We start from the raw sequence: 23,750 nt of genomic DNA, 5'->3' as shown, positions 1-23,750 counted from the left end.
TCAAAAGCCCAATGCAGTATTAGGTAATTTACAGTACTTTTACTAATTCAGCTTCCTATTTGGTAAGATAAAGGAGTGGGTTGGAGGTGTTCTTTCTCATCACCACGATCACCTCCCAGAAGAAGAACATCTTCGAGTATTATTCACAAGCTCTGTATCATGAGGCTTCACTGAGTCAATGGGGGAACTTCAAAAAGAGGTTAATTGATGGGACCAGTTTAGCTTTAAACAGACCAAACTTCCACTTCCCCCAGCCAACTGCATCATGAAAACAGCTCACTGAAGTATTACTGTCCCTTACCTTTCTTGTGATCAAGATGAAGTTCTACACTGATCCTATGAAAATTGGCTCTCTCTAGGTGGAAAACTGTAAAAATCACTGCCACAACATAGACTCAGCAAATCCTGGTTAAGTGTTGCTGGCCCACACTGCTGTCTTCTGATTAAGAGAAAGAAAGTACAAGTCATTCATATCATGGGCACAATTTGGTGTCTGAGCTGAGTGCCTCACCATGCTTAATGACGAGGCCAGCTATGTTTCCCACACCATCAGAATTGGTCTGTCTTTCTCAAGATTTGGAAGACTAGCATTGCCTAAAAGGTGGGGAAAGCCACTTTGTTTCATTCTTAAAGCTTCTTGCTGAATTAGCAGAGACTGTTCTTCCAAATGATACCAAAATGCCCATGTATTACTAATATCCCATACCCAAGAACAGAAGATTATTTTTAACATCTGCTCATTTCTCTAGGAATGAGTGTAGCTGCATCAAACCACCTGAATCCTTGTTCAAACCAGAAAACTGCATTCCTCTAATGTCCACCATGAGCAAATAAAATGAGCTATTTACTAGGGTTATGAAAATCTTCAAAGGGACACATTGGTGTATGTGGTATTTGATTGAACCATCCCTTCAAAATGCTTCTCTGAAACGGAGAGCCGCTCCACTCCCAATCAGTAAGAGTATCTCCATCACTTGCACTGTGTATTCACATAAATCACCATTTGCAAGACAGAACCGCCTACTGAGGACAGTGGGCTCTATCTCAAGAAAAAGTCAAGGCATAATCCTGTGTGTGGTGTGAGACATCTTAGATATATGGGATGAGGTGCCTCCAGAAGAGAAAGCATCTCATCAAGGCCACCTGCCTGTGATCTGCATCCCCTACTGCTCTCGCCTATGGATATTGAGTAGACAGACATCAATGAACAGACATTGAGTAGACAGATACTCAGGAGACAGACACTCAACAGGCAGACATTGAGCCAGTTGAGTGCAAATTCCTGCAGACCTCAAAGGTGTGGAATGTTACTCCATCTCAGGGTGCTAAGGTGACCCACTGAACATATGTGTGCTCATGGCAATCAGTCTCTGGGGATTTAATATCTAATGATGAAGAACTAATAATAGAAAAGATTTGCCACAGCTAGACAAAGATCTAGGCCTTAGCTTTTGACTTCAGCTCCCCAAGCTAACAAAGCAATTAATCAAGGTCTACTCTTAAGCATTTATAAACCTGTATCTCCCACCTCCCCCCCACCAAAAAAAACCCTTTATTTCTTTAGGACCAGAGCTGATGTTCTCAAATGGCTTTGCAGGATCGAAGGCTTACACAAAGGGAGAAAAAAAGTTGATTTTCTTCATCCATTTGTGCTATTCATAAAAGTACACACAAGGTTTAGGAAGAGAACATTTTTTTTTTTTTTTGTGGGATGCCACAAAGCCACATGCTGTGGCTGAGTTACACGATCTAAAAATAAGAAATCTATGTTCCTCTTAACTTCTGTGTCTCTTCACTGCCTCAGTGAACTGGGCCTTAGTACAAGATAATAGCTGTTGGCTTTGATGAATGCCCTTGGAAAGACAAACATATTAGATAGAAGTCAGTAAATACGACAAAAAGATGTAACACTATTTAAAGCATGCTTCTTCACCTAACAATTGACATAGTGACAGGTGATATATAGGGAAACACAGGGAAAAAATGTTAGGTACGTTACCCTGGTTTTTCTACCACCACAAACTTTCTTACTTTTTTTTTTTTTATGACCCACTTCTATTCAACTTTTTATTTATTTTTTTTTAGTATGTATTTTTAGCAACAGGTTTACAGTATATATGGGCTGCTTCTCCCTACTGCTACTTAAGATCCAGGTCCAATAGCCAAATTTCTAATAATATTTACATCCTCAGTTCAACAGGAGAAGGTGCAGACTTAAGTCCACGGCAAAGCCAAATGCTGGAAAGATAGCTTTCTTGAACTCAATCCTCTTCAAAGGGAGGAAGAATACAGAAGTTCATCACCTGGATCACTGAGAAGCATTAACTGCTAGAAGTGATATAAAATACAGGCTGTGTTGACACATAATACAAATCCCGTCTTTTTTTTTTAAAAAAAATCATGGCTTGTCAAATAAACTATTGTACTCTGTTGCAAACGTCAGCCAAAACCAAACTATAGTTTGAACTGGTTAGGAGACCACAAGATTTGGTTCAGGGCCTGGTATTCAACATTTGCATTAATGAATTGGATAAAGTTGTAGAGAAAGAATGTGTTATTTTCAGATGTCACAAGATTGGTGATACTGATAATATCCTAGAAGACAGAAACAATAATTTTCAAAGTCTAGGAAAAAAATGTGCTAAAAATAACAGAAGGAAATGTAATAGAGACAAATGCAAAGCTTTTCACTTAGAACAAAGATATAAAGCACACAGAATGGGATGGGGGCGGGTATCTGAACTGGCAGTAATATTTGTGAACAGAATCTTGAAATTCTACTTGTTTACATGCTTAAAATGAATCAACACTGTCGTGTGACTTCTAAACAGAAAAATGCAATATTAGGGTGCATCAGGAATAACAGTTTCCAAAATGCATGAATGCATAATTATATTCTGGATTGGTCTGACCCCACCTTGAATACTGTGTTGAGTTCTAAGGAACACATTTTTAAAAAGATTGAGGAAAAGGGTTCAGGGAAGGCTAATAAGAATGACTAGAGAATTATGAAAAAAAAAAAGACAAAATTGTGCACATTTAGCCTTGACATAAAACAAGGAGAGGGTTGTGTGGGATAGCACTGTTTAAGTACTTGAAGGTAGATCCCACATTTCAAGCTCAAGACAATATGTCGAATAATACAGGACATGAAATAATGGCTCAAGTGGAGGAAGGCAGATTCCTGAATGTGACAAAAACTTCCTTACAGCAAAAGCAGTTTGACAGTGGGACCAATTATCCAGAGAGGTAATGGGCTCTCTTTCAAACCAAGCCATCAGTCAAGGATACTTTAATTTAGATTCCTGCTTTGGACCAGAGGCTGGATTCAAAGGGCTGAAGACCTTCATCTAAACCTCTATATTTCTGTGTTATGGCTTAGCATTTTGTGGGAACTAGCATACAGTATCTGCCTATTAGTTGCTAGTGCATCTTTCCATAGACATGTTTATCTTAACTCTGAATTGGGTGGACAACTCTCCTGCTAGACCAGATTGCTAACTCAATATGCATACAGCTGTGATCACGAGTAATACTCTCATCTTCTCAAAGCAGAGTCCTTTTTCAAAGTAGCTTTAGCACTATACTTCATCCACCCAAGTAAATGATAGCTGAATCAATGGACTATTTCCCATACTATAGCTGTCCTTCTTTCTTGGGGCATTTCCTTCCCCCCACCAGTTGGCTTATCTTATTGTGTCTAGCCACTTCCTAAAATCATCACAACTGAATTAAAATTTAAGCATGTCCTATAGTCTACAGTCCAGCCCATCTGGTCTTCCTGCCATCACCTGATCCCCATGGGGATGAATTTCATTTACTTTACATTTTAATACAAGCTCAGCTCATTTACACATTCCAAAGTAATAATGTAAGATAATTATCCTTCAGACTTCACACTAATTTTGTGATGCAGTTCTACAGTAAAAATCACCATACATAAATGTGTGTGTGTGTGTGTGTGTATAAAACCTACAGGTGTGAATTATAGGGAACTGTGTACATTGGGAAAAAAGGCTTTGTAACAAAATACATTGCAAATAAAATGTGCACCAATATCCATGCAGAATGTTTGAAAAAAACAACACATTACTAACAGATTTAAAACAGAATGGAATTCCCTGATGCTTGAAAATATGTGAACATCACAGAAAGTAACAGATTTGTCTGTGCCTCTTGGAACCTGACCCAATCTGGACATCACCCAAATGTGTAGAGATCAACTGGGCATTGCTGAAAATTCTGGGAGTTGAAATGTTCACATCTGGAGGGCACGTGATCTGGAGAAAGGTGCTTCAAACATAATCTTTATGTTGAACAGCAAGTCTTGAAACACAATATCTGCATTTAATTAGGAGAGAGAGGAAAAACTTGTGTTTCTTTATTCTGTATGCATGTGATATCTGTATTTTAAAAAGGTGTATTCTTACAACCAGCAGTTTCTTCCAGTTGGGATCCTATGTTCAATATGAAAACATGAAAGATAATTAGGGAGGAAATTCATCCCTAATGAAACCAAAGAGATTCAATTCCTTGTAACATGTTAAATATTCCACCCCACCCCCCACACAGCCAAATCTAAAAATATGCTGCACAATATTATCAATGGCAATATATCAATATTTGTATGATTTATTATATTTTTCAAACCAGAGAGCCAAATAACCATTTCCTTTTAGAAGAGTTCAATAGTCAATATATGGTGGGAATTCGTGCTAAAATCTAGTTTACAATCTACTGTTTGACAGGTGAGGAAGTGGAATCAATCATACAGCAAATCTGCTTAAAGTGTGGTTACATTAGATATTGAGTTTTCAATTAAATATAAAGGCTATTGCGTGCAAGTGTTTTTATTCAGACATACCAAAGGTCAAGATCCTCCTTTAGGACTGTGTATTCCAGTGGACATACGAAGCTCCTATGCTCATCATGGATTTACAGCTCTTTTCTTTTTTAATGGAAGAACTGAAGTGGAGGAAGCATTTTTACATAGACTATATTAAGCTTCAGTTAGGCACTCTTAACAGTGTGTGCTGGAAAAGAAATGGGGCCATACGATGCATTTAGTGTTCACTATACATTGCACTTTCTGAAGATTCAATGCAAATTCCTGACAACTCCAGACAAAGACATGGAATCCATATAATGATAAAACTGTGTGTGTGTGTGTGTGTGTTTCTGCTTTCCTGGTATATATACAGTAAGAAAATGTGCAAAAAGACTTCCTTTTTATTTGGCAGTCAAATAAAAAGTATTTGATTGGGACATAGTCCTCTTTTCTCCCCCTAATAACTGGATTTTCTAATAGCACCCATATAATAATAGTTTAAAAAAATAAAAATAGCCTTATGCCCCTTTTCTGCTTAAAGGAAAACAAGAGCAAGCTTGCAGAGGTTCTATCCAATAAATCCTATAGGAAAGAACAGAATCAATTTGTTTAAGCAGAGAGCCTGTTTGTTCAGAGGACCATCCACTGTCATATTTTTTGTGTGTTTGTTTTTTTCCATGTGGGCCTTCTACATTCTACAACAAAGGCAGGATTGTTACATAAAGTATACAATGATTTACTTCTTATTGCCTGAAAGATGAGACAAGGAAACATACTGATGCAATTGCACCAGACATAGCAGTACACATTTTAAATATGTGATAAACAACAATAAAGAATGAAACCATCTTATGCCAATAAAGATAGATTAAGGAGGTTTTTTCTCCCCAGAATTGACTAAGATGGAAGCCATTTTAACATTAGGTAGCAATAGTATAAATTTGCAATACTTATAGTTATTTTTTCCCATGTTTAACAGCCTTATATCATATTAAATGCAAGCACTTTTATATAAATATTTGAGAAGTGGAATTCAGTGTAAATTGTACCAGTGTAGGTTCTCTTTAAAATACTAACTTCACCCTAAGTAATGAGCACAACATGTCAGGAGGATATCCCATACCCCCTCTATATGCACATAAGACTAGTTTGCATTATCACTTTCCTCCCATACCTTTTCTTTTCTCTTCTTGGATAGGATTGTAGGAGGCGAGCATCTATGGTATCCAAAAATCAGAAGGAATTTGGTAGTATATTCAGATGAGCTTCAGACAACAACAGCAGCAGCTCACAAAAACTTATTTGTTATTTATTACATTGATTTATAGGGCTGCCCATTTCATGAATGTAACTCTAGGTGGCTAACAACACATTAAAACATTTTAAAAAAAACACTATTAGTAAAGATTTTTTTTCTTTTCTTTTCTTTTCTTTTTTAAAAAAGATCACTGAGGATAAACCCAAACAAAAAAATCAACAAGCCTTCTAGCTTCCTGATCCCCAGACTCTGAAGCACATTGTCGTCTTCAGTGCTTTATGAAAGGCCAGCAGACTCAGGGCCAATCTGATTTCCTGGGGTATGTCTTATTTGTAAGCCTGAAAAGGTGCTACCAGACTCTTTCTAATCTGGGGGCGGATGATCCTGTGAATTTCTCTTCTTAAAAGAGAAGCCTGTACATGGAAATTTTCTTTCCTATCTTATACGATATATGTGGAATGAGTGAGGAACTGCTCTTTCATCATGCCAAGAAGATCACCAGCTTTGAAATGAACCAATCTCGACTAAGTCTGTAAATTAAAATAAAGAACAAAACCCAACCACCCTGCATTCAGCTACTCTGAGAGTGACCATGTCTTCCTATAAAATACTCCAAAAATAAATAACATTTTCCCTCCACTGTGAAGCACACAAGCAATCCATTTTATCAAGAAATGCAGAGAGTATAAAGAAAGTTACCATTGTCTATTTAAAGTGTATATGCATAAGTGTTATTGCTCCTTTTTCCAATATGAATAAGGAATGGGAGGAATGGATCACAGATATTGGGAACATAAATAAATTAAGGGAATGAATCAGTTTAGGACAATGCAGCTACAAGCAACAGAAGAGAATGAAAGGTTTATCTCATAGTTACCACCATTCACACAGAGTGGTGGTGAATATCACTTTTTCCCCCTTTCTGTTAGCAAAAAAACCTACATTATAGAACAGCTAAAGCACAATGTTCTAAAGTCTCTTTGTCTTTTTTTTTTCCTTTCCTTTCCTTTGCATGCCTTGCAATTGTTAGTGTTCTTGCCCTGAATACCTTTCAGTAGGGCAGCTTGAACAGTGCAGCGCCACTTCGAAAACCCCTCTGGAGGTCAGACGATAAAATTCTTCAGCAATCAGGGAGGGAAGACAAAGGGCTTTCTCGTGCTATGCCCATATTTCCATGTTTGCTGGCTTAACATCATTGTGTACGACTTCAGTACTTAACAGCTGATGCGAAGACGTTCAGAGCTGGCAAACAGAGAAACAGCATGAGAAAAGCCCTTGCCTTAACCAACACATCTCCCCTCATTATTTTAAATACTGGCTTGTCGAATATCAGCTGCCAGTAGACCTGGCCCTACCATTAGGTAGAGTGAGCTGTCTGCCTCAGGCAACTGTCATCATTCAATGAGAGCAAATCATTCATTCCTGATTGTTTATTGTCAGGGACTTACTTGGCTAGTGATCTCATAATCTGCCCTATGTGCTCAGTTAATTTGGCTGAATTAGTGCACTTTGCCTTAGATAGATGTGGGGCGGGGATTATTCCTTGTCTGCAATTTTCTGGGGGCATCTCCCACATCTAAATATTGGCTACAGTAAAGTAGAGACTGTTGATAATTCAGTTTATATTAATACTGACCCAAATCTGTCCACCAAATTCCCCAAAGTTTTACTCCTATGCAAGAGTACTAATTTTTTTTTTCTATCTCATTCTCACAGTGTTAAAATAGTTGGAACAAGTTTTGGGAGTGGAGGGCTGGAGATGATGATGATGATGATGATGATGATGATGATGATGATGATGATGATATCCCTCTATCACTAATTTTGGAGGTGTTTTGTCCAACTCTTCCCTTGCAATCTACTAGGGTATCAAAAGCCCAGGAGACTGCCCACTGTTGTGGAGATGGTTAAACCCCCATGACACGCCCCTTAGCTACCCCATAAATGAGGTAAGTTAAAGAAACTTATAACCCATCCATGAGAATGTCACTGATTTTTGCATGTTTAAAACCAAAACAAATGAAAGTGGTGGAAAAATACAGAAGTAATGTTTGGCACAGTACTACTTATTATAAAATAAGAAGCAAAATAGGGAGAAAAAAAATTGAGCAAATTAGCAAAGTATGAAGAAAAGCCATTGACCTCCTATAGCTAAAATATAGTGTTCACAGAGGATTTGGAAGGTTCAGCTCAACAGAACAATTATCCATGTAAACTGTCCTAGCAGGATATAAGGTGTACCATGAGCTTCAACATCCCTTTCTTCTCCTTCCAGGATCTTTGGATAATACTGTAGTTGCTGCATTTTCTACTGAATAGTTAGAATCCCCAGATTCAGTGGGAAAAGCAATGACCAGTGAAGTGAATTACTTTTCAAAAAAACAATATAGGTTTGTTGTGCATATATGTCCCCGGAGAACTGCATTATTTAACATAAGTCAGCCATAAGTCCACTAGACTCTGCTGTCTGAAGTACAGCAGGTTCCAAGTTTTGTAAATATAATTTTCACATCATTATAAGATATCACATACCCAAGGGATCCCTTCTCTGCTTCAGAACCCTTTCTGATCCTTTGGTTTTACTGAAATTCTCTAAAGTCAAGGAACCTAGAAAGAACTTATTTGTTCATAAGTGATGTTACTGCCACCAAGATGACAGTGCTTCACGCTCTTCTTGGGATTTGTTTTGGACTGCTTATATTGAGACATAACATGAGGATACAGCCTGGGAGAAGAATGGATGTGCACAAAGAAAATATTGAAACAAGCAGTGGAATCAACATAAAGGTTTCTGGTTTAATTACTGCAGCTTTGCTGGAAAATTTGCTGGCCTTCCAGAGGAACTTGAAGACCTGGGTCTGCCACCTGGCCGGGGGCGGGGAGGGGAATAGTTATGCCTGGGGTTGGCTAGTGCCCTAAAGTGCCCCTCCCATGCAGGGACCAAATTAGATCACAGCCATCTGGACTTTATTTATATTTATCTGTTATTTGTAATTGTTTTTATATGGTGCACTTTTGTATATTGTAATTTTATTGTATATTTATTGTTTTATTGATTATCTTGTTGTAAACTGCCCAGAGTCCCTCTGGTGAGAGGAGATGGGTGGTGACAAATTTGATAGATAGATAGATAGATAGATAGATAGATAGATAGATAGATAGATAGATAGATAGATAGATAGATAGATAGATAGATAGAAAGAATAAAATGCAATAGTCAGGAATGGTAAAAAAATATGTATAAAAGAAGCAGGGGGAAAAAAAAAACAGCACCTGGAGTTTATACTTTAGAGGGTATATTTTTGCTATCAGGGACCAGCATGGACAGCACAACAATATAAAATAAGTAGGACAGGGATTTTTCTGGTTGCCAAATTTTGGGAGACATCTTAAGTATTGATGCCTACTCTATAGCTTAAGGCAAACTTTAGCTGTACAGTTAGAATGTTGGTTTGGGACCATTTGCATTAAAGACAAATTGGCCACTTTTATAACACTACTATGGCCCTGAAATTACAGTTTTTAGTTGTGAGAGAAAGTACAGTCATCCTATTCTAAAGGTTAAGAAGGCCACAATTGCAATTTCCTTCAACATTTGCTACATTCCAAATGGACAGATGCATACAAAAAAGTAAGCAAAATTAAAGAACTTAATTCCTAGCTGAAACAGTTTTGGGTGACAATTTTTTACCTCCTCCCACAAAAGTTCAAATGTGATTTTATCTTGCTCTCCCAAGTGACAAATGTGCACACCAATAAAAATGAGATTCTGGTTCCTTTAAAAGTGACAGTCTCCAGCAATTACAGGAACATCTATGTTCCCATCTGAAAACTTCTAACACAGCATCACTTTCTGCCATGTCTATTTAGAACTGTGCTTCAATGGCATTATCTTTACCAAATGAAAAGCAACATGTTAACAAGAGTCCATTTTCTCTTCTTTATCCTAACCTGCAAATCAGAGCTACAATTTAGCCTATATGTAGACAAGAGCATGGATTTACATGTGTGCTTGTTTCCAAAAGCTGGATTTGTGATTACCCTACTTACACCCAAGATTAACTTCAGGGTTGTTTCATTCTGTTGATTGTGTCGAACACCTAACTTTTAGGAATCTATACAGCAGTGTAAGTTTCTAGTCTTGTAAACAACACTCAATCCCTTAAGAATTATTATATTGGGGGAGGGATAAACTTTGGTCTGCTTCTGAGAGACCTTGAGGAACTGATCCAACTAAATGAAGGGAGTCTGCAATTCCAGACTCCATTAGTGTTAAGAACCACTTATGAGATCTTGCAGAGCTTTACCGCATCTGGCCCAGATTCCTTAGATCCTCAAGCATACCATGCTAGTATGGAATGGACTGCAACCTCTCTTTTGTTCTGCAGATCTGCTCTCTACGCTATGCAAAGCAAGAAGTGCCACACTGCCATCTGCAGACCAGAGTTACCCCCGAACATGCTCATTCAGCAATCAATTTTTTCTCATAGCCAAGAGTCACTTCATTTCTTTTAGTACTGATGAATCACAAACTATTTACTTCTCAGTGCTTTAGCCAAGCATGAATGTTCAGGTGTGTGTGTGTGTGTGTGTGTAAATACAAACATAAACATTCTAAGGGCAGAATGTAATAAAAAGAAGAAAATAAGGCAGGACAGAGGGGGATAAAGCAGACAGAAAGACGTAAAACAAAAGTTGGCATTACCTGTCTGGTGTGAACAGAGCCAGGAGCCTTGAATCCTCCTTGACAGCTGCATTCAGAGACGCTGTATGGGTCCGAGCTACTGGAAGAACACTTGGAGAGGGAATCACAGCCCACCACAAAAGTGTTATCCAGAGGGAGTTCCTGTATGACATGGTGTTTCTTCGGTGGTACTGGAGTCTCAGGTTTAATTTGAAATGTGGGCTGTGGAGTGGCAGACTTGTAGTGCTTTGCTAAATCTGGACTGTCAGGTTTAAAGGTGGTTGGTGTGGTGGCCCAGTTATATTTTCCCATAGTCTGTTCTTCTAGCTCTACAGGAATGTCCAACGTGCCATTGATGTGTTCATGGCTAGGATCATCAGGCTTAGATTCTTCAATGGTCACAAAATTTAGAAGAAGACTTTTTGGAGAGCGCTTCTTCTTTTTCTTCTTCTTCTTGATCTGACGGTTTTCTTGATTTGGAGAAACCCACTCGCCACTCTGCTTGCTTTTCTGGACAACTTTGTGCCTGGGTGTTTGGCGACAACGTACCAGAGCTGTCACAAAAATGACCAATATCACCGTCATGGTGCCTGCAATAATGGCAATGATGATTTTGACATAGTCATTGGTTTGTGGGGTAATGTCTCCATCACCAACATTTTGGCCTACTGGTGTTTCCATGTTTCGGCGCACCAACTCTTGAACATATGACCCATTGGTGACTGTTTCATTCACAAATAAATGTACTAATGCTATGGTATACAAGGATTCAGGCTGCCCTAAATCATTGACTTTGATTACTAGTCTGTGTAATCCATGATCTGCTGATATGACTTTCTCTTTCAAAGTGACATTGCCTGTAAACTGATCAATCATAAACAATCCCCGTGAATTCCCGCCAATAATGCTATAGCGGAGCTCAGCATTCATTCCAGTATCATTGTCAACAGCAAACACCTTTGTCACTACAGAACCAGGGCTAGTAGACATTGGAACCAAGTCATATGAGTAGTTTGTTGAAGGAATGACAAAAACAGGCCTGTTGTCATTCACATCAACTACATTGATAGTCACTTTAGCCGTTGATGTGCGTTGTAGCCGGCCACTGTCCACTGCTTTCACCTGAAAAGTATAAGATCCTTGCTGCTCCCTGTCAAAAGTAATATTGGGCCTTATGACTCCAGTGAGAGGATCAATAATGAAATTATCTTTGCCATTTAATATAGACAAGGTCACTACTGCATTTTCTCCAGAGTCTGCATCTGTCACAGTGATCAGTCCAACAGTGCCATACATGGGTAGATTTTCTGGCACATAGAAGTTATATTCATTGTGTGTGAAAGCAGGGCTGTTGTCATTTTGGTCCAAAACTGAAACAGTCACAGTAGCATTGGTTTGCAAAGGTGGCATGCCATTGTCTTTAGCCAGCACTGTGAATGAATACCGATCCTGTTTTTCCCTATCCAGCTTTCTCACTGCTGTCAGAATGCCTGTACGGCGATCCAGGTTGAAAATAGGGGGTGCATCCAATCCAAGCATGTAGCTGATCTCAGCATTGCGGCCACTATCTGCATCTGTAGCACTTATCTTGGTCAGCTGGGTTCCAGGAGCATTATTCTCAGGAATAGAGAGACCGATAACAGGCTGTGTGAACACTGGGGCATTGTCATTTTCATCTTTGATTTTGATGAGGAGCATTGCAGATTGGTTCAAGGGTGGTTTTCCTGAATCAGAAGCCACTATTTTTATGGCATATTCTCGGGTGGCCTCATAGTCTAGGAAGGTAGCTGTTTCCAGTAGAAACTGATTATCGAACACTGGCTTTAACCTGAATGGTACATCATGGTCTGTGAAGCAAGTAACTTTGCCATTAAGATCAGCATCCTTATCCATTACAGTAATCAGGGCAATTTTAGTATTGAGTGGTGCTTTCTCTGACAATAACACAGTCCCATTCACTGGATTGATAATGTACCTTGTGTCTATTGACGGAATGTTATCATTAATGTCTGTGACATTCACCGTTACTGTTGCTCTTGAGGGTGTTGAACTGCCATCACTCGCCAAAACTGTTAATTTGTGTACCGGAGATTCCTCCCGGTCCAATGGCTCCTTGACAGTGATAAGGCCAGTGGTGTTATCTATGGCAAACAGCCTTTTGGCCAAACTGGAGATCAGGCTGCTAAAATAGAAGTGAATCTGGGCATTTGACCCCAAGTCAGCATCTGTGGCATGAAGTTGAGAAACAGAGGTACCCACGGGTGCATTTTCAGGAACATTGACTTCAATGTCATTCTCCTTGAATACTGGACGGTTGTCATTAACATCAGTGACAGTGACTTGGAGGATGGCAGTGCTGGATCGTGGAGGGTTTCCACCATCTTCCACTTTAATCTTCATCACATAGGTGTCCTTCTGCTCTCTATCAAGGATTTGTTGTACTATCAACTGGGGCCACTTGTCTCCCTCTGGTGTTTCAATTATATCAAGTCCAAATACATTTTGACCCTAGAAGCCATAGAAATAGAGAAGGGAATATATTATTGCATAGATCTCTTATAAACAGAACATACCTTTTTTTCCCCCCTGAAAAATATCAATGTGCTTTTTCTCACATATTTTTATGCTTGGTGTGACACCACTAAAGAAGATGCAATTCTAAGTACTTGTGACCTTGGAAATAAATCCAGCTTAATTCATTGGGTCATCTTGTTTAGTAAACCCGGCTATGAAATGATTTAACATGTAATTACAGGTTATGGTACTTTGAATTAAATAAATTCTTAAGTTTCAGTATACTCAAGAATATTGTGACATCAGCTATGTATCCAATGAGCTGGTATTCATTCAAGAGTCATATATGGGCTTGAGGTTGTGTGGTTATCCCTGTTTAGAAATGTCACTAATACACACCCCTCCACCATCCCTACCACCAAATGGCCTGGCACTCATCAATATATTTTCCAAAGGATAATTTGCAGAGATTTCCAAAACTTAGAAAGCGGTGATAATTGAGAACCAACAAGCTTACAAAAATAGTAATAATAAATAGCTAATAGTGTTTTTTGTGATAAAAAAATGTCTGTGAGATAAAAAGGGTGTTTGTTTACTGGATATAGACAATTTTGAAAATAAGGTTTAGGAATGCTTTAAAATATATTCAGCAAGAAAAAGAAAGAAAGCAATTCAGAAAGACTTATTTTATATATGACAGTATTTGGTGAAAATGCAAAAAGAAGCATGTATCTGCATTCAGTGATGGATGTATGTCGATGACATGGCAAGCATAGCTTCTGGTTATCTATATGCTGGGTAGTTCCTTCCCATCATCTCATGGGCTTATCAACAAAGATTTATTTATTTATTGAAGTTTATGGAACTGCCCATCTCAGTATAGTGACTCTGGATGGATGACAACAGATGAAAACATCTGCCATTGACTTCTTTAAGGCATATTGCACCATCAACCCATGACTCCCACCTTCACTAACCAAAGACACATGCTAAAATAATCAGCTCTTTCCTTGGGGTTTATTTCTTTGGTTGGTGATAGCTGGAATTTGAGAAGCTTTAAACAAGGAAGTTGTTTGCAATCAATCATGTTCACAACTAACCATAAGCTATGTCCATCATGTCATCCAAACATGGACTACATGCCTTTTGACTGATGTGTTCCTCCTGTTTACACCTTGCACATTTATTTCTTTACCATCTTTGTTAAAGAAGAAACAGTGATGTGCTAACAAGAGTAATGGAAACATTATACAGTAACAGAGAACAGATGGCCACCTCATTTAATAGTATATATACTAGTGGGTTTTTTTCTGGGTGGGATCCTCTTTTGTCTAAAAGCTTTACCTTTGTAGACGTACAATAAAAAGCTTCAGAATGCTAGTCCAGTATTTAACACACCAAAACTGGCCTTCCAGCAACCCAGCTGGTTACAGCAAGTGGCAGAACCTAAGTAAACTTGGCTGATGTTAAAAAAGCTAAGCAGAATCAGACATAAGCTGTATTTGGATGAGAGTCTGCCAGGAGATACCAAGGCTGTAGGCTAGACAAGCAAGTTGAAAAGAACAAAAGCAATAATTTTGTATTGTTGCTGAGAAAAGAACTAGTCAGGTCCGTAAGGTCACCAGGAGTCAAGCTTGACTTGAGGGAGACTTTATCTTTTTAACCTTTTTAACCATGTCCTTAAGCTTAGTAGCTGAATTGTGAAATGTTCTCACAACAAATCAGCTTTTTTCAGCACTTTTCAACTTTTTAAATGTCCCCTAACTCTTATACAAGTCCAAAGCCTAATGACGTGACACATCTTTAAGTTGGAAAAACTTGTGGATGGATGAATATGAGACTCCAGGCAATACAGCTGTCCTCAGTCACACAGTACAGCTGCTTTGCATATCTAACATCTGACTGCCAGCTATTTTGTTCAACATGATTCCCCCAGTCATCGAATATTCTTTGTCATTAAATATTTGCCATATTCATGGATTGCCCTATTTAAAAAGTACAAATTCCCAGCAACTTTTCATCTGAAACAGAAATGGCCAAATTACAACTGAATCATGTGGGATTGTTATAAGCCAATCAAGATTAAAAAAAAAAAAAAACAGGGACTCCTAATTGTCTTTATCATCGTGCCTTTCATGGCTGCAGTAAAAATCTGCATTCCAAATATTACAAATAATGCAGCCGTTATCAATGCATGGTGAATGAGAAGGAACCAGCAATAGGTTTTGTTGGTCATGGCATGGTATCTCCTTGTTATAGTAAAACAAATATGCAGGAATAGAAATGAATTCTGCCTATAGCATACAAGAACAATGTTTTTGTAGAACTAGTGAGGAATACAAGAATTTCAGTGCCAGATAGGCATATAAACATGGGAATGGTGACCCTCCCATTGGAAAAAAAAAAAAGTAAAGAGAAAAAGTAAAACAGCAAACACTTCCCAGATAGAGGAAGAAGTGATTAGCATTGATCAATAGGATCTCTTTGAGTGATGGAAAATGGTGCTGACAGGCACCAAAAGGAACAGCGCCAGTTCTGCTTTCCCACAAACAAAGAAGAGAGTGATAATGGAGAAACACCAAAGACATTCCGGTGGGAATGGCGGACTGAACAGCTGTGCCCGCTGGTTCAGCGGGTGGAGCTGGCAATGCGGCAACTTTTTTCAGGCTCAAGCAGGTTTTCTTGAAGCCCAGAAATGTTCTCTGGATCAAGGAGAATACCTGGAAACACCCCATCTGTCCTCCGGACGGCTGCTTGTAGCCAGAAGATTGCAAACAGTGTTTCGTGTGTGACTGATAAGAGCCAGCTGGGAGATGGGGACTTCATCACTTTCCAAGCCATGCTGTAGCCTTAAAGGGACACGAAGACCAGCCACCCAGTTTCTAAATCACCAAATATCTATCTATCTATCTATCTATCTATCTATCTATCTATCTATCTATCTATCCATCCATCCATCCATCCATCCATCCATCCATCCATCCATCCATCTTACATATCTTACATATCTTACATATCTTACATATCTTACATATCTATATATAACAGATTTCTTCTGATTTCTATCAAGCTTTTATGCAAGATATTCAGGACATTGTCCTAACTGCCAGGAAACACACTGAGACAAGGAACTGGTCTCTAATGTTTTATTGCTTGTACATAACAGGAATCCTAACAAACTGAAGAAGCATGGGAAAAACCCAGCCATATAAACCCCAAAGGTTAAGGCGGTCCCGATCTGTATCTCTTTGAATGGCTACCTAATTCCTCAGTGCTACGCATGTGCTTAACAGTCTGGATGGGAGCCCCCTGCTCGCCATCCTTACTCATGACAGACATTGTGGAAAATATGAGATCTAAAATGTGCCATCAGGTTGGGGATGTGGTGGATGAAATTGAGGAATTTAAGAGCAACAGAAAGTTTTGGGTTTTTTTGAAAAAGAAAGACTGAGATTGGGATTTTTATCGAGAAGCTGGATGAAGGTTGGATAATGCAGCTGGATAAAACTAAGGGAGAGAGTGATCTGCAAGCCATAAGTGAAATTGATCTTCTGGTGGAATGCCATGAAAAGAACCTGGAATCTTCGAGCGGGGCAGTTGGGCTGTTTAATTCTTTCAAGAGGAAAGCTCGGTGCACATTCTGGAGATATGTAACTGCTTTGGTTTATTCTGAAGTGGGATAAGGGTTGAAGAATGTTCATCTGGTTTGCTTTAAGGATTTGATTGATGCTATTTGCCTTTGAAGATTTGGATTTACTGTTTTGAATTGTCTTTGTTTTTGGGGTTTATTACAATTGGGATTATTAAAATTGTTGTATTATTAAGTATAATAGCAGACAAGTTATGTGATTTTTAATTTGATTCTTATCAAATTAAAACAGAAATGCATAGAACAGTGGTAGACAGAAAGGTATGGAATGGTGGTAAGAAGGGAATAATTAAATATGTTTTATCTTTTGGAGGGGAGAAAGATGTTTAGGAGGTTTATATGAACTTTATTCCTTTATTTTAATATAAGGGGGAGGAGTAACTGTACTTAGTGTTTTTTTATTATGTGTTAAAGTGGAACGGCTTATAGAAATAATGTGGTGTTTTGGTTCAATATAGAGTAAGAGATTGATTATGGAAATTTTGGTATATCCTTGCTGTTAAAAGTCAGAAGCCACAAAATTCTTTTGTGTTTCCACTTTTTTAGTTTTTTCCCTTTCTTTGTAGTTTTTTTTGTTTTTTTGTAGTTTTTATTCTCCTTGAAACCTAATGCAATTTACTATATATATATAAAAAAGAGAAACACCAAAGACAGGTGAAAACATGAAACAAGTAACAAGGGGCATCCAATTTTCTCTTTGCTGTTCCTAGATGTCATTCCCTGGTGCAATGCAATCCTGTAGTCCAGAGCAGAGAAGCCCACAGTTTTGTAGTCTAAAGTGTAACAAACTCATTGGGCATTTTCACATGTGAGGCTTGAGACAATTTAAGTCTCTTTCACATTACCACCACTTCCAGTTCCTAAATACATAGAAACAGTTTCCAGCTGGCTCACAACTGTCCTCGCTCCTGCCAACTTCAACATGCAGAAAATGCACCTGAGGCAATCAGTGTGTCCTTCAGCTGACCCAAAGGAGGAAGCAAAAACAGCATCCAAACAATGCCCCCTGCCCTGAATCTGTTTTATTTGGCGTGTAAAATATCAAAGCATTCACAAACCCGAAAAGTTACTGATGCACCATTCCCCTGTTCTATGTATTAAACAGCAGAAAAATGATAGCATTGAGCCACAGCAGCTTAATATCTGTGTGAATAGTGGTTACTTCATCAAGAGTTTGTGCCATGGTAAAGTGGTCCATTCCCAAGCTCCACAGAGTATCAGCGCACCTACCATAGCATAAAACGGGATCACTATGCGTCTTGTTGGACATCACTTCAGCCAGGTACAGTTCAACTCAGCTCAAAACAACAAGAACATTTTGTGATCCCACAGATGCAACGATCATGCTTGGTGGAAGCTACAACTAGGAGATCTAACTCTACCACAATGGCAAAAGATTACAAGGCCCTTGGGTCAAACTCACTTCTTGGTGACTGCAGTATTCTTTTGCAGTGATTCAGAAGTGATTTGCCACTGCCCTATGATGGGGTGTTTTCTCACTTGGAATTCCTATTCTCCCATCCCACTACTGACCAGATCTAACCCTGCTTATCTTCCAAGATCAGCCAGGATTGGTTAGCTGCTGCCACCTGCTGAAAATGCCTAAACATCCAAGTTGGTATAATAAATATTGGAGTTAATGTATGAATTCTTCCAGATCATATACTAAATGAGCAGTTATCTGTTACAAGTCATCCTCATGTGGTTTGATTTAATGCTGTCACTTAATCCTCTGCTTTAATCCCCAAGGCACTCTAAATCTAAATATATCGAACATTTGATCATATCCAGCCCTTGTTGCATCTTTCCTGTCCACACTTCTGCTAATTTGCCTCTCTCTCCCTTTTCCTGAACTTTGATTGTAAATCCCACTGTAAGGGCTTTTTTATAGCTGGGCTGCCTACACCAAAGGCCGGGTATACATGAAGGACCTGATGCTTTTAGTCAGCCACATCTTTAAAAATGTCTCAGCCTCTTTACTTAAAAGTAATCCCAGTCATTTCAAAAGGATTTGCACTACAGTAAACAGTTTGATAATTGTAGGCACATTTGGGGGATTTGTTTTTTATTTGCTTGCAGAACTGGGAAGGAAGGAAGGAAGGATTATAGAAGTGGGAGAAAGTGTCCCATACACTTTTTTATTTGTATGCAATCTGACCTTCATGCATTGATTATTCTGTCTGTAGCTCTGCAACTACAAGACAGAGAATTTAATTCACACAGAGACTCTCCATTTTGTTTTTATTTAACACATGCATATGACGAGAGCCTTATTTTTTTTTTCTTTTAAAAAAGTATCAGAAAAAGCAAGATACTTGTCCTCTCTCTACTCTAGCAATGAAGTTCTAAAGGTTGGGGAGACTCATGATGCAAATCTCCCCCCTTTTTTTGAGATTTCAAAATACTTGCACAGGGGCAGCAGGAGGAAAAAAAAGTTTAAAAGAGGAAAATATTATTTAAGTCACTATATTAGTGCACAGCAGCAAACATATGCAAGCATGCGACAGCAAGAATGTGTCAGTGTGTAATGGCAAACATGCATAAGAGCAGGCAAATAGTAAAAAATAAGAAATAAATAAATTTAAACTGGGATTCATCATGCTTCTCCCCACTTTCATATGCAGGAAGGCGAAACATATATTCCACACTGGGCCTTTCAGCATCACAGTCAAGATTGCTCCACTATTCCATTTTAAACATGAGTTCTACAATCTTGCTATGACAATGGCTAATGTATCCCAGTCTTCCTGATCAGAATATAAATAATTTGATGACTGCTACAGTAAGTAACAATCAGTACAGATGAAGGACACGTCACTTCACAGATGCATCACATCACCTGAAATATAATTATTTTTCAGTGAGAACCTATTCAAGCTATCAAATGATGGGTTTTCAGGTGACATTTAGTGATGTATATGCAGGTATCAAAAAGCTCTAATGCTAGATGGCACGCGGAACCAAAAAAACTTAATTTCCTACTGAGATTCTTTGAAGATGTTAAATAACACATTGACTTATTGATATATACACTTACCGTCACAATTTCAAATTTAGATAAACATTTCATTCATTTTCAAATCATGTTTCAACACCCACCCTTTCAGATTTAGCATTTTGAAAAATGCCCGTGGCCTTTTCAATACACAATTATTTGATTATATTTAAATAATAAAAGGGGAGTGAGTATCTGAGTGTGGGTGTGTAATTACCTGTTCATTTGTAATGGATCCAAAGGTTCTTTTCAGAGCTGTTTTGGGCTGCCATGTAAATACAAAAATGAGAAAGTATCTCTTTAAATGGTTCAAAAGGAATCAGCTTTTTTAAGGAGAAAAAAAGAACATTCTTAATCCAAATAAAACTTTTAAAATTATTCCTTCATTCCTATACAGCTATGTTGCTGAAATCTAAAGGAAAATATTCAATATTCAGCATCTCCCTACTATTTCTTTATAGTGATGGTAGAGCAACCCAAGATCTTGAAATACAGAATAAACTTGGATTTTTAAAAATGCACAGGATTCAACAATAAGGCCAATTCAAACATGCAATATAGACATAGTCCACAGTCTCATCATTCTTCTTTGCACCTGCAAATTCCTACCTCTTAGAATCTGAAAATCTAAAATTGCTTTTCCCCATCAAACCCAAATAAGAAGGACTTTTTGTTGAATATCAGCCAATGATTTTGCATTCACTTGTTGCAGCGGGGTGAGTTGCAAATCCATGATGTCCTAGAACTCTCCTACTTTTATAAGCAATACCAAATGTTTGTTGGGCTGCCAAAACAGAAAATAGTATCAGTGTTGCTTGGAACACAGACAGAGAGAGAGAACAGGAAGCCTTGCTGGAGAGCTCTAGCATACTTCTAACATAACTGTTGCTTCCCTGATGCAAACCTGTGCAGAATTTTCTAAGTAACATATCAACTATTCATTCTAATGCAGGATAATAATAGTAAAGCGTAAACTCAAAATAATATAAGGGTGGTTGACGGGAAAAGCACAGTTTTCATTCAAGGGAAGAGCAATTCAAATGGCTGGTTACATTAGGGTTGTTTGAGAATATACGCTGTTTAAAGTTGTCAAGTCTTGCATCAAAAATATTGTAATAGGTCTAGCAGAATTAGAATTACGAAGCAATCCTTGCTCTTGATGCATGCAATTATGTAGTAAGTCTTTAGCAGGAAAAACTGAACACAGTGACCATCGTATATGATGTACAGTATTTATTGGGCTACCAATCTAAAGTTATACAACTTGATTTGCTTCCAGAATCACTATTAAATATCACTGTATTCTGCAATGAACTGCCCAAGTGCAGAATCTGCAGAGATGACAAAATTAAGCTGTAGTATTTTGAGATAACATATTTAGAGACTCAACAACCCTCCTTCTAAATGGACAACGCCAGTTTTCAAGCTGTCTGGCATCATGTCAAGTTTGGACTAGCTGGTAGACTGCACCAAACTCTCATGCAAACTGTAACACACAGTAGTCGAAATCCAGTTAAGTGGCCTTCAGACATTGATTTCAATCAGCTTAAGCACTTTATACTCTGTGTTAGATGGAGAACAAGATCTTTATCTAATAACATCATTAAGTCTGCAAGCCAATGAGTTTGAATAAGTCCCATCAATCTCTGCAGAAATATCTTCCCAGCTAAGCATGCTGAAAACATATGCATTATACTTGAGGGAAAGGCAGACTGCATATCCATAGATTGGCTTTGCACACTGCAGTAAACCATGGTTTGCACACCATAACTGCATTTACATAACATGCTAAGTCCAGACCAATCACATAATGACTTTAGTGTGATATGAGGTATGGTGATCTGTGACAACACCTTTGAGATACCATATTTGTCAAGACACAGCCCAGAGGACAATTAATAGAAACTGATCCCACCAGATTCTCATTTAGACAATATGTAATAAAGGGCCCAGATCCTCTGTCTTCTGGGATGTACCCTGGAAGTAGTCAGATTTCCATAAATTCTGAAATGTAAGGCCATACACTGTCATTAACTATCATATCAGGAACACAGGCAATGTGTATACAAATTAACCATTTCATTCTGGTATTAAGTAATTATTAAAGAGAATAATGAAAATCTGTAGAGGTCATTCCATGGTCTCTGCTTGATTTGCTTCACACAAAGTCAGAGGAATTAAAAGTTGAAAAGGAATGAAGAATTAAAAAAAAAAAACTAATTCTTCTTTCCATCACACACTATTAGCTCTGTACAGAGGTGTTTATATAAACCACAGAAAACAGGAGACTGATTCCATGTTTGAAAGACAGATTAGAATATCAGTTATGACTGTGCTTTGCTCTAAATACAGCAGTTTCTACAGCCCGAAGGAAGATTCCAGAAACATCAAATTTCCTTTGGGGGCGGGGAGGTGTATTTTCCACTTTTATATTGCTGTGATGATAAAAGCTAACAGGAAAGTATTTGCTGTTGTATAATATGCTTATCCCACAGCCATAGAAGTGAAGTGCTATTAGCACATTAAAATTCATCTCAAGACTTTTGATTCTGCAGCCAAGGGGCCATTTGAAGTCTGACTATTTTTTTTTTAATGAATTATGGTGGTGGGATGCCACTGTTTGTGACTCTCATATAAAGGGAGGCAGGATGATGTAAGTAATGTGGTGGTCTCATATCTGATTAGATACTCCCAACAAACATAATATCAGGGCCTAGCCCCCAAACTGGTAATATTACATAGATCCCTGAGTGTAGTGCTTTGGGAATGGACCAGGAACCTTCTCCTTACATTCCAATCTCAAACCATAAATGGAGTCTCTAGACCACAGGCTTGGCACTGCTGTCAGGAGGTCTGAGGCTACCAACAGAATATCTAAAAAGGACAAAAACTTAAATGAGTGTTCTTGCATGGCTGCTGATTGCCATGTTCAAAAACCATCTGCTCTCATGTTATTTACTGTAATTTGTTAGATTTTTATTCTACATTTTCCCCTGGAGCTCAAAGTAATGTGTGTGTGTGTGTGTGTGTGTGTGTGTAGATAGATGATAGATAGATAGATAGATAGATAGAGAGAGAGAGAGAGAGAGAGATGATATAGATAGAGAGATATAGATATAGATATATAGAGAAAGTTGTGTGTGTGTGTGTGCGCGTGCGCGCTGTCTCTGCTCCATTTTATATTCACAACCTCTGATAGTGACTGGCCTAAATTTGAACATAACCTCTGTTACTTAATGGGTAAAATAATAGCTCTAGATTCCAACACATGAATGTAAATGGACATATTTGGACTCAAAATGTCAGTGTTGCACAACTTTTACAACCATAAATAACTTCATCTTTTAATTAGTAAAGAGAAAGCCCAAGTACACTGTGTGAGATTGAAAACTATGAGAACAGGAAGCTAATGTCATCTTGTTGCATTTTAAGCCCTGAATAGGTGATAACAGCAGCTACCCAGAGCTATTCTCAGGACCCAAGCAGGGACTACTGTGGTTAGTATTTGGATGGGAGACTTATTGGGAATTCTTGGACTATAGGTTCAAGGTCCTCCTGCTCCGATCATGATTGATGGGCAACAACACTTGGAAGTCAAGGAGGTTGTTGATTCCCGCAAGCTTTGGGGCATTCTCCACTATCTCATCCACTGGAAACACTTCCCCCACCCTGAGTGGGTGCCTGCTCGCCACGTTAATGCTCCTGATTTAGTAAACTGTTTCCACTTAGCTTACCCTTTCAAGCCTTCTGCTTAGCTTTTTCGGGGGGCAGTATGTCATGTTCACTGTTCCAATGTGCACTGTACATCGTAACGTTTCACAT

At 38.4% G+C, this 23,750-nt stretch overlaps 1 protein-coding gene across 1 annotated transcript in view; it reads right to left on the bottom strand.

Moving 5' to 3' along the window:
• Nucleotides 1-23,750, bottom strand: part of PCDH11X (protocadherin 11 X-linked) — a 511,529-nt gene that overhangs the window by 451,899 nt on the left and 35,880 nt on the right. Inside the window, exons 2-3 of the mRNA XM_063313613.1 lie at nucleotides 20,146-20,193; nucleotides 10,792-13,278 (exon numbers count right to left, since the gene is read on the bottom strand). Coding sequence (XP_063169683.1) covers nucleotides 10,792-13,278; nucleotides 20,146-20,193 — 2,535 coding nt within the window. The remainder of the gene's footprint in view (nucleotides 1-10,791; nucleotides 13,279-20,145; nucleotides 20,194-23,750) is intronic.

The sequence above is a fragment of the Candoia aspera genome, chromosome 12 (genome assembly GCF_035149785.1).
Source record: "Candoia aspera isolate rCanAsp1 chromosome 12, rCanAsp1.hap2, whole genome shotgun sequence".
Classification (NCBI taxonomy): domain Eukaryota; kingdom Metazoa; phylum Chordata; class Lepidosauria; order Squamata; family Boidae; genus Candoia; species Candoia aspera.
Note: the sequence above shows the minus strand (reverse complement) of the source record. Positions and strands in the feature narration are given on the sequence as shown.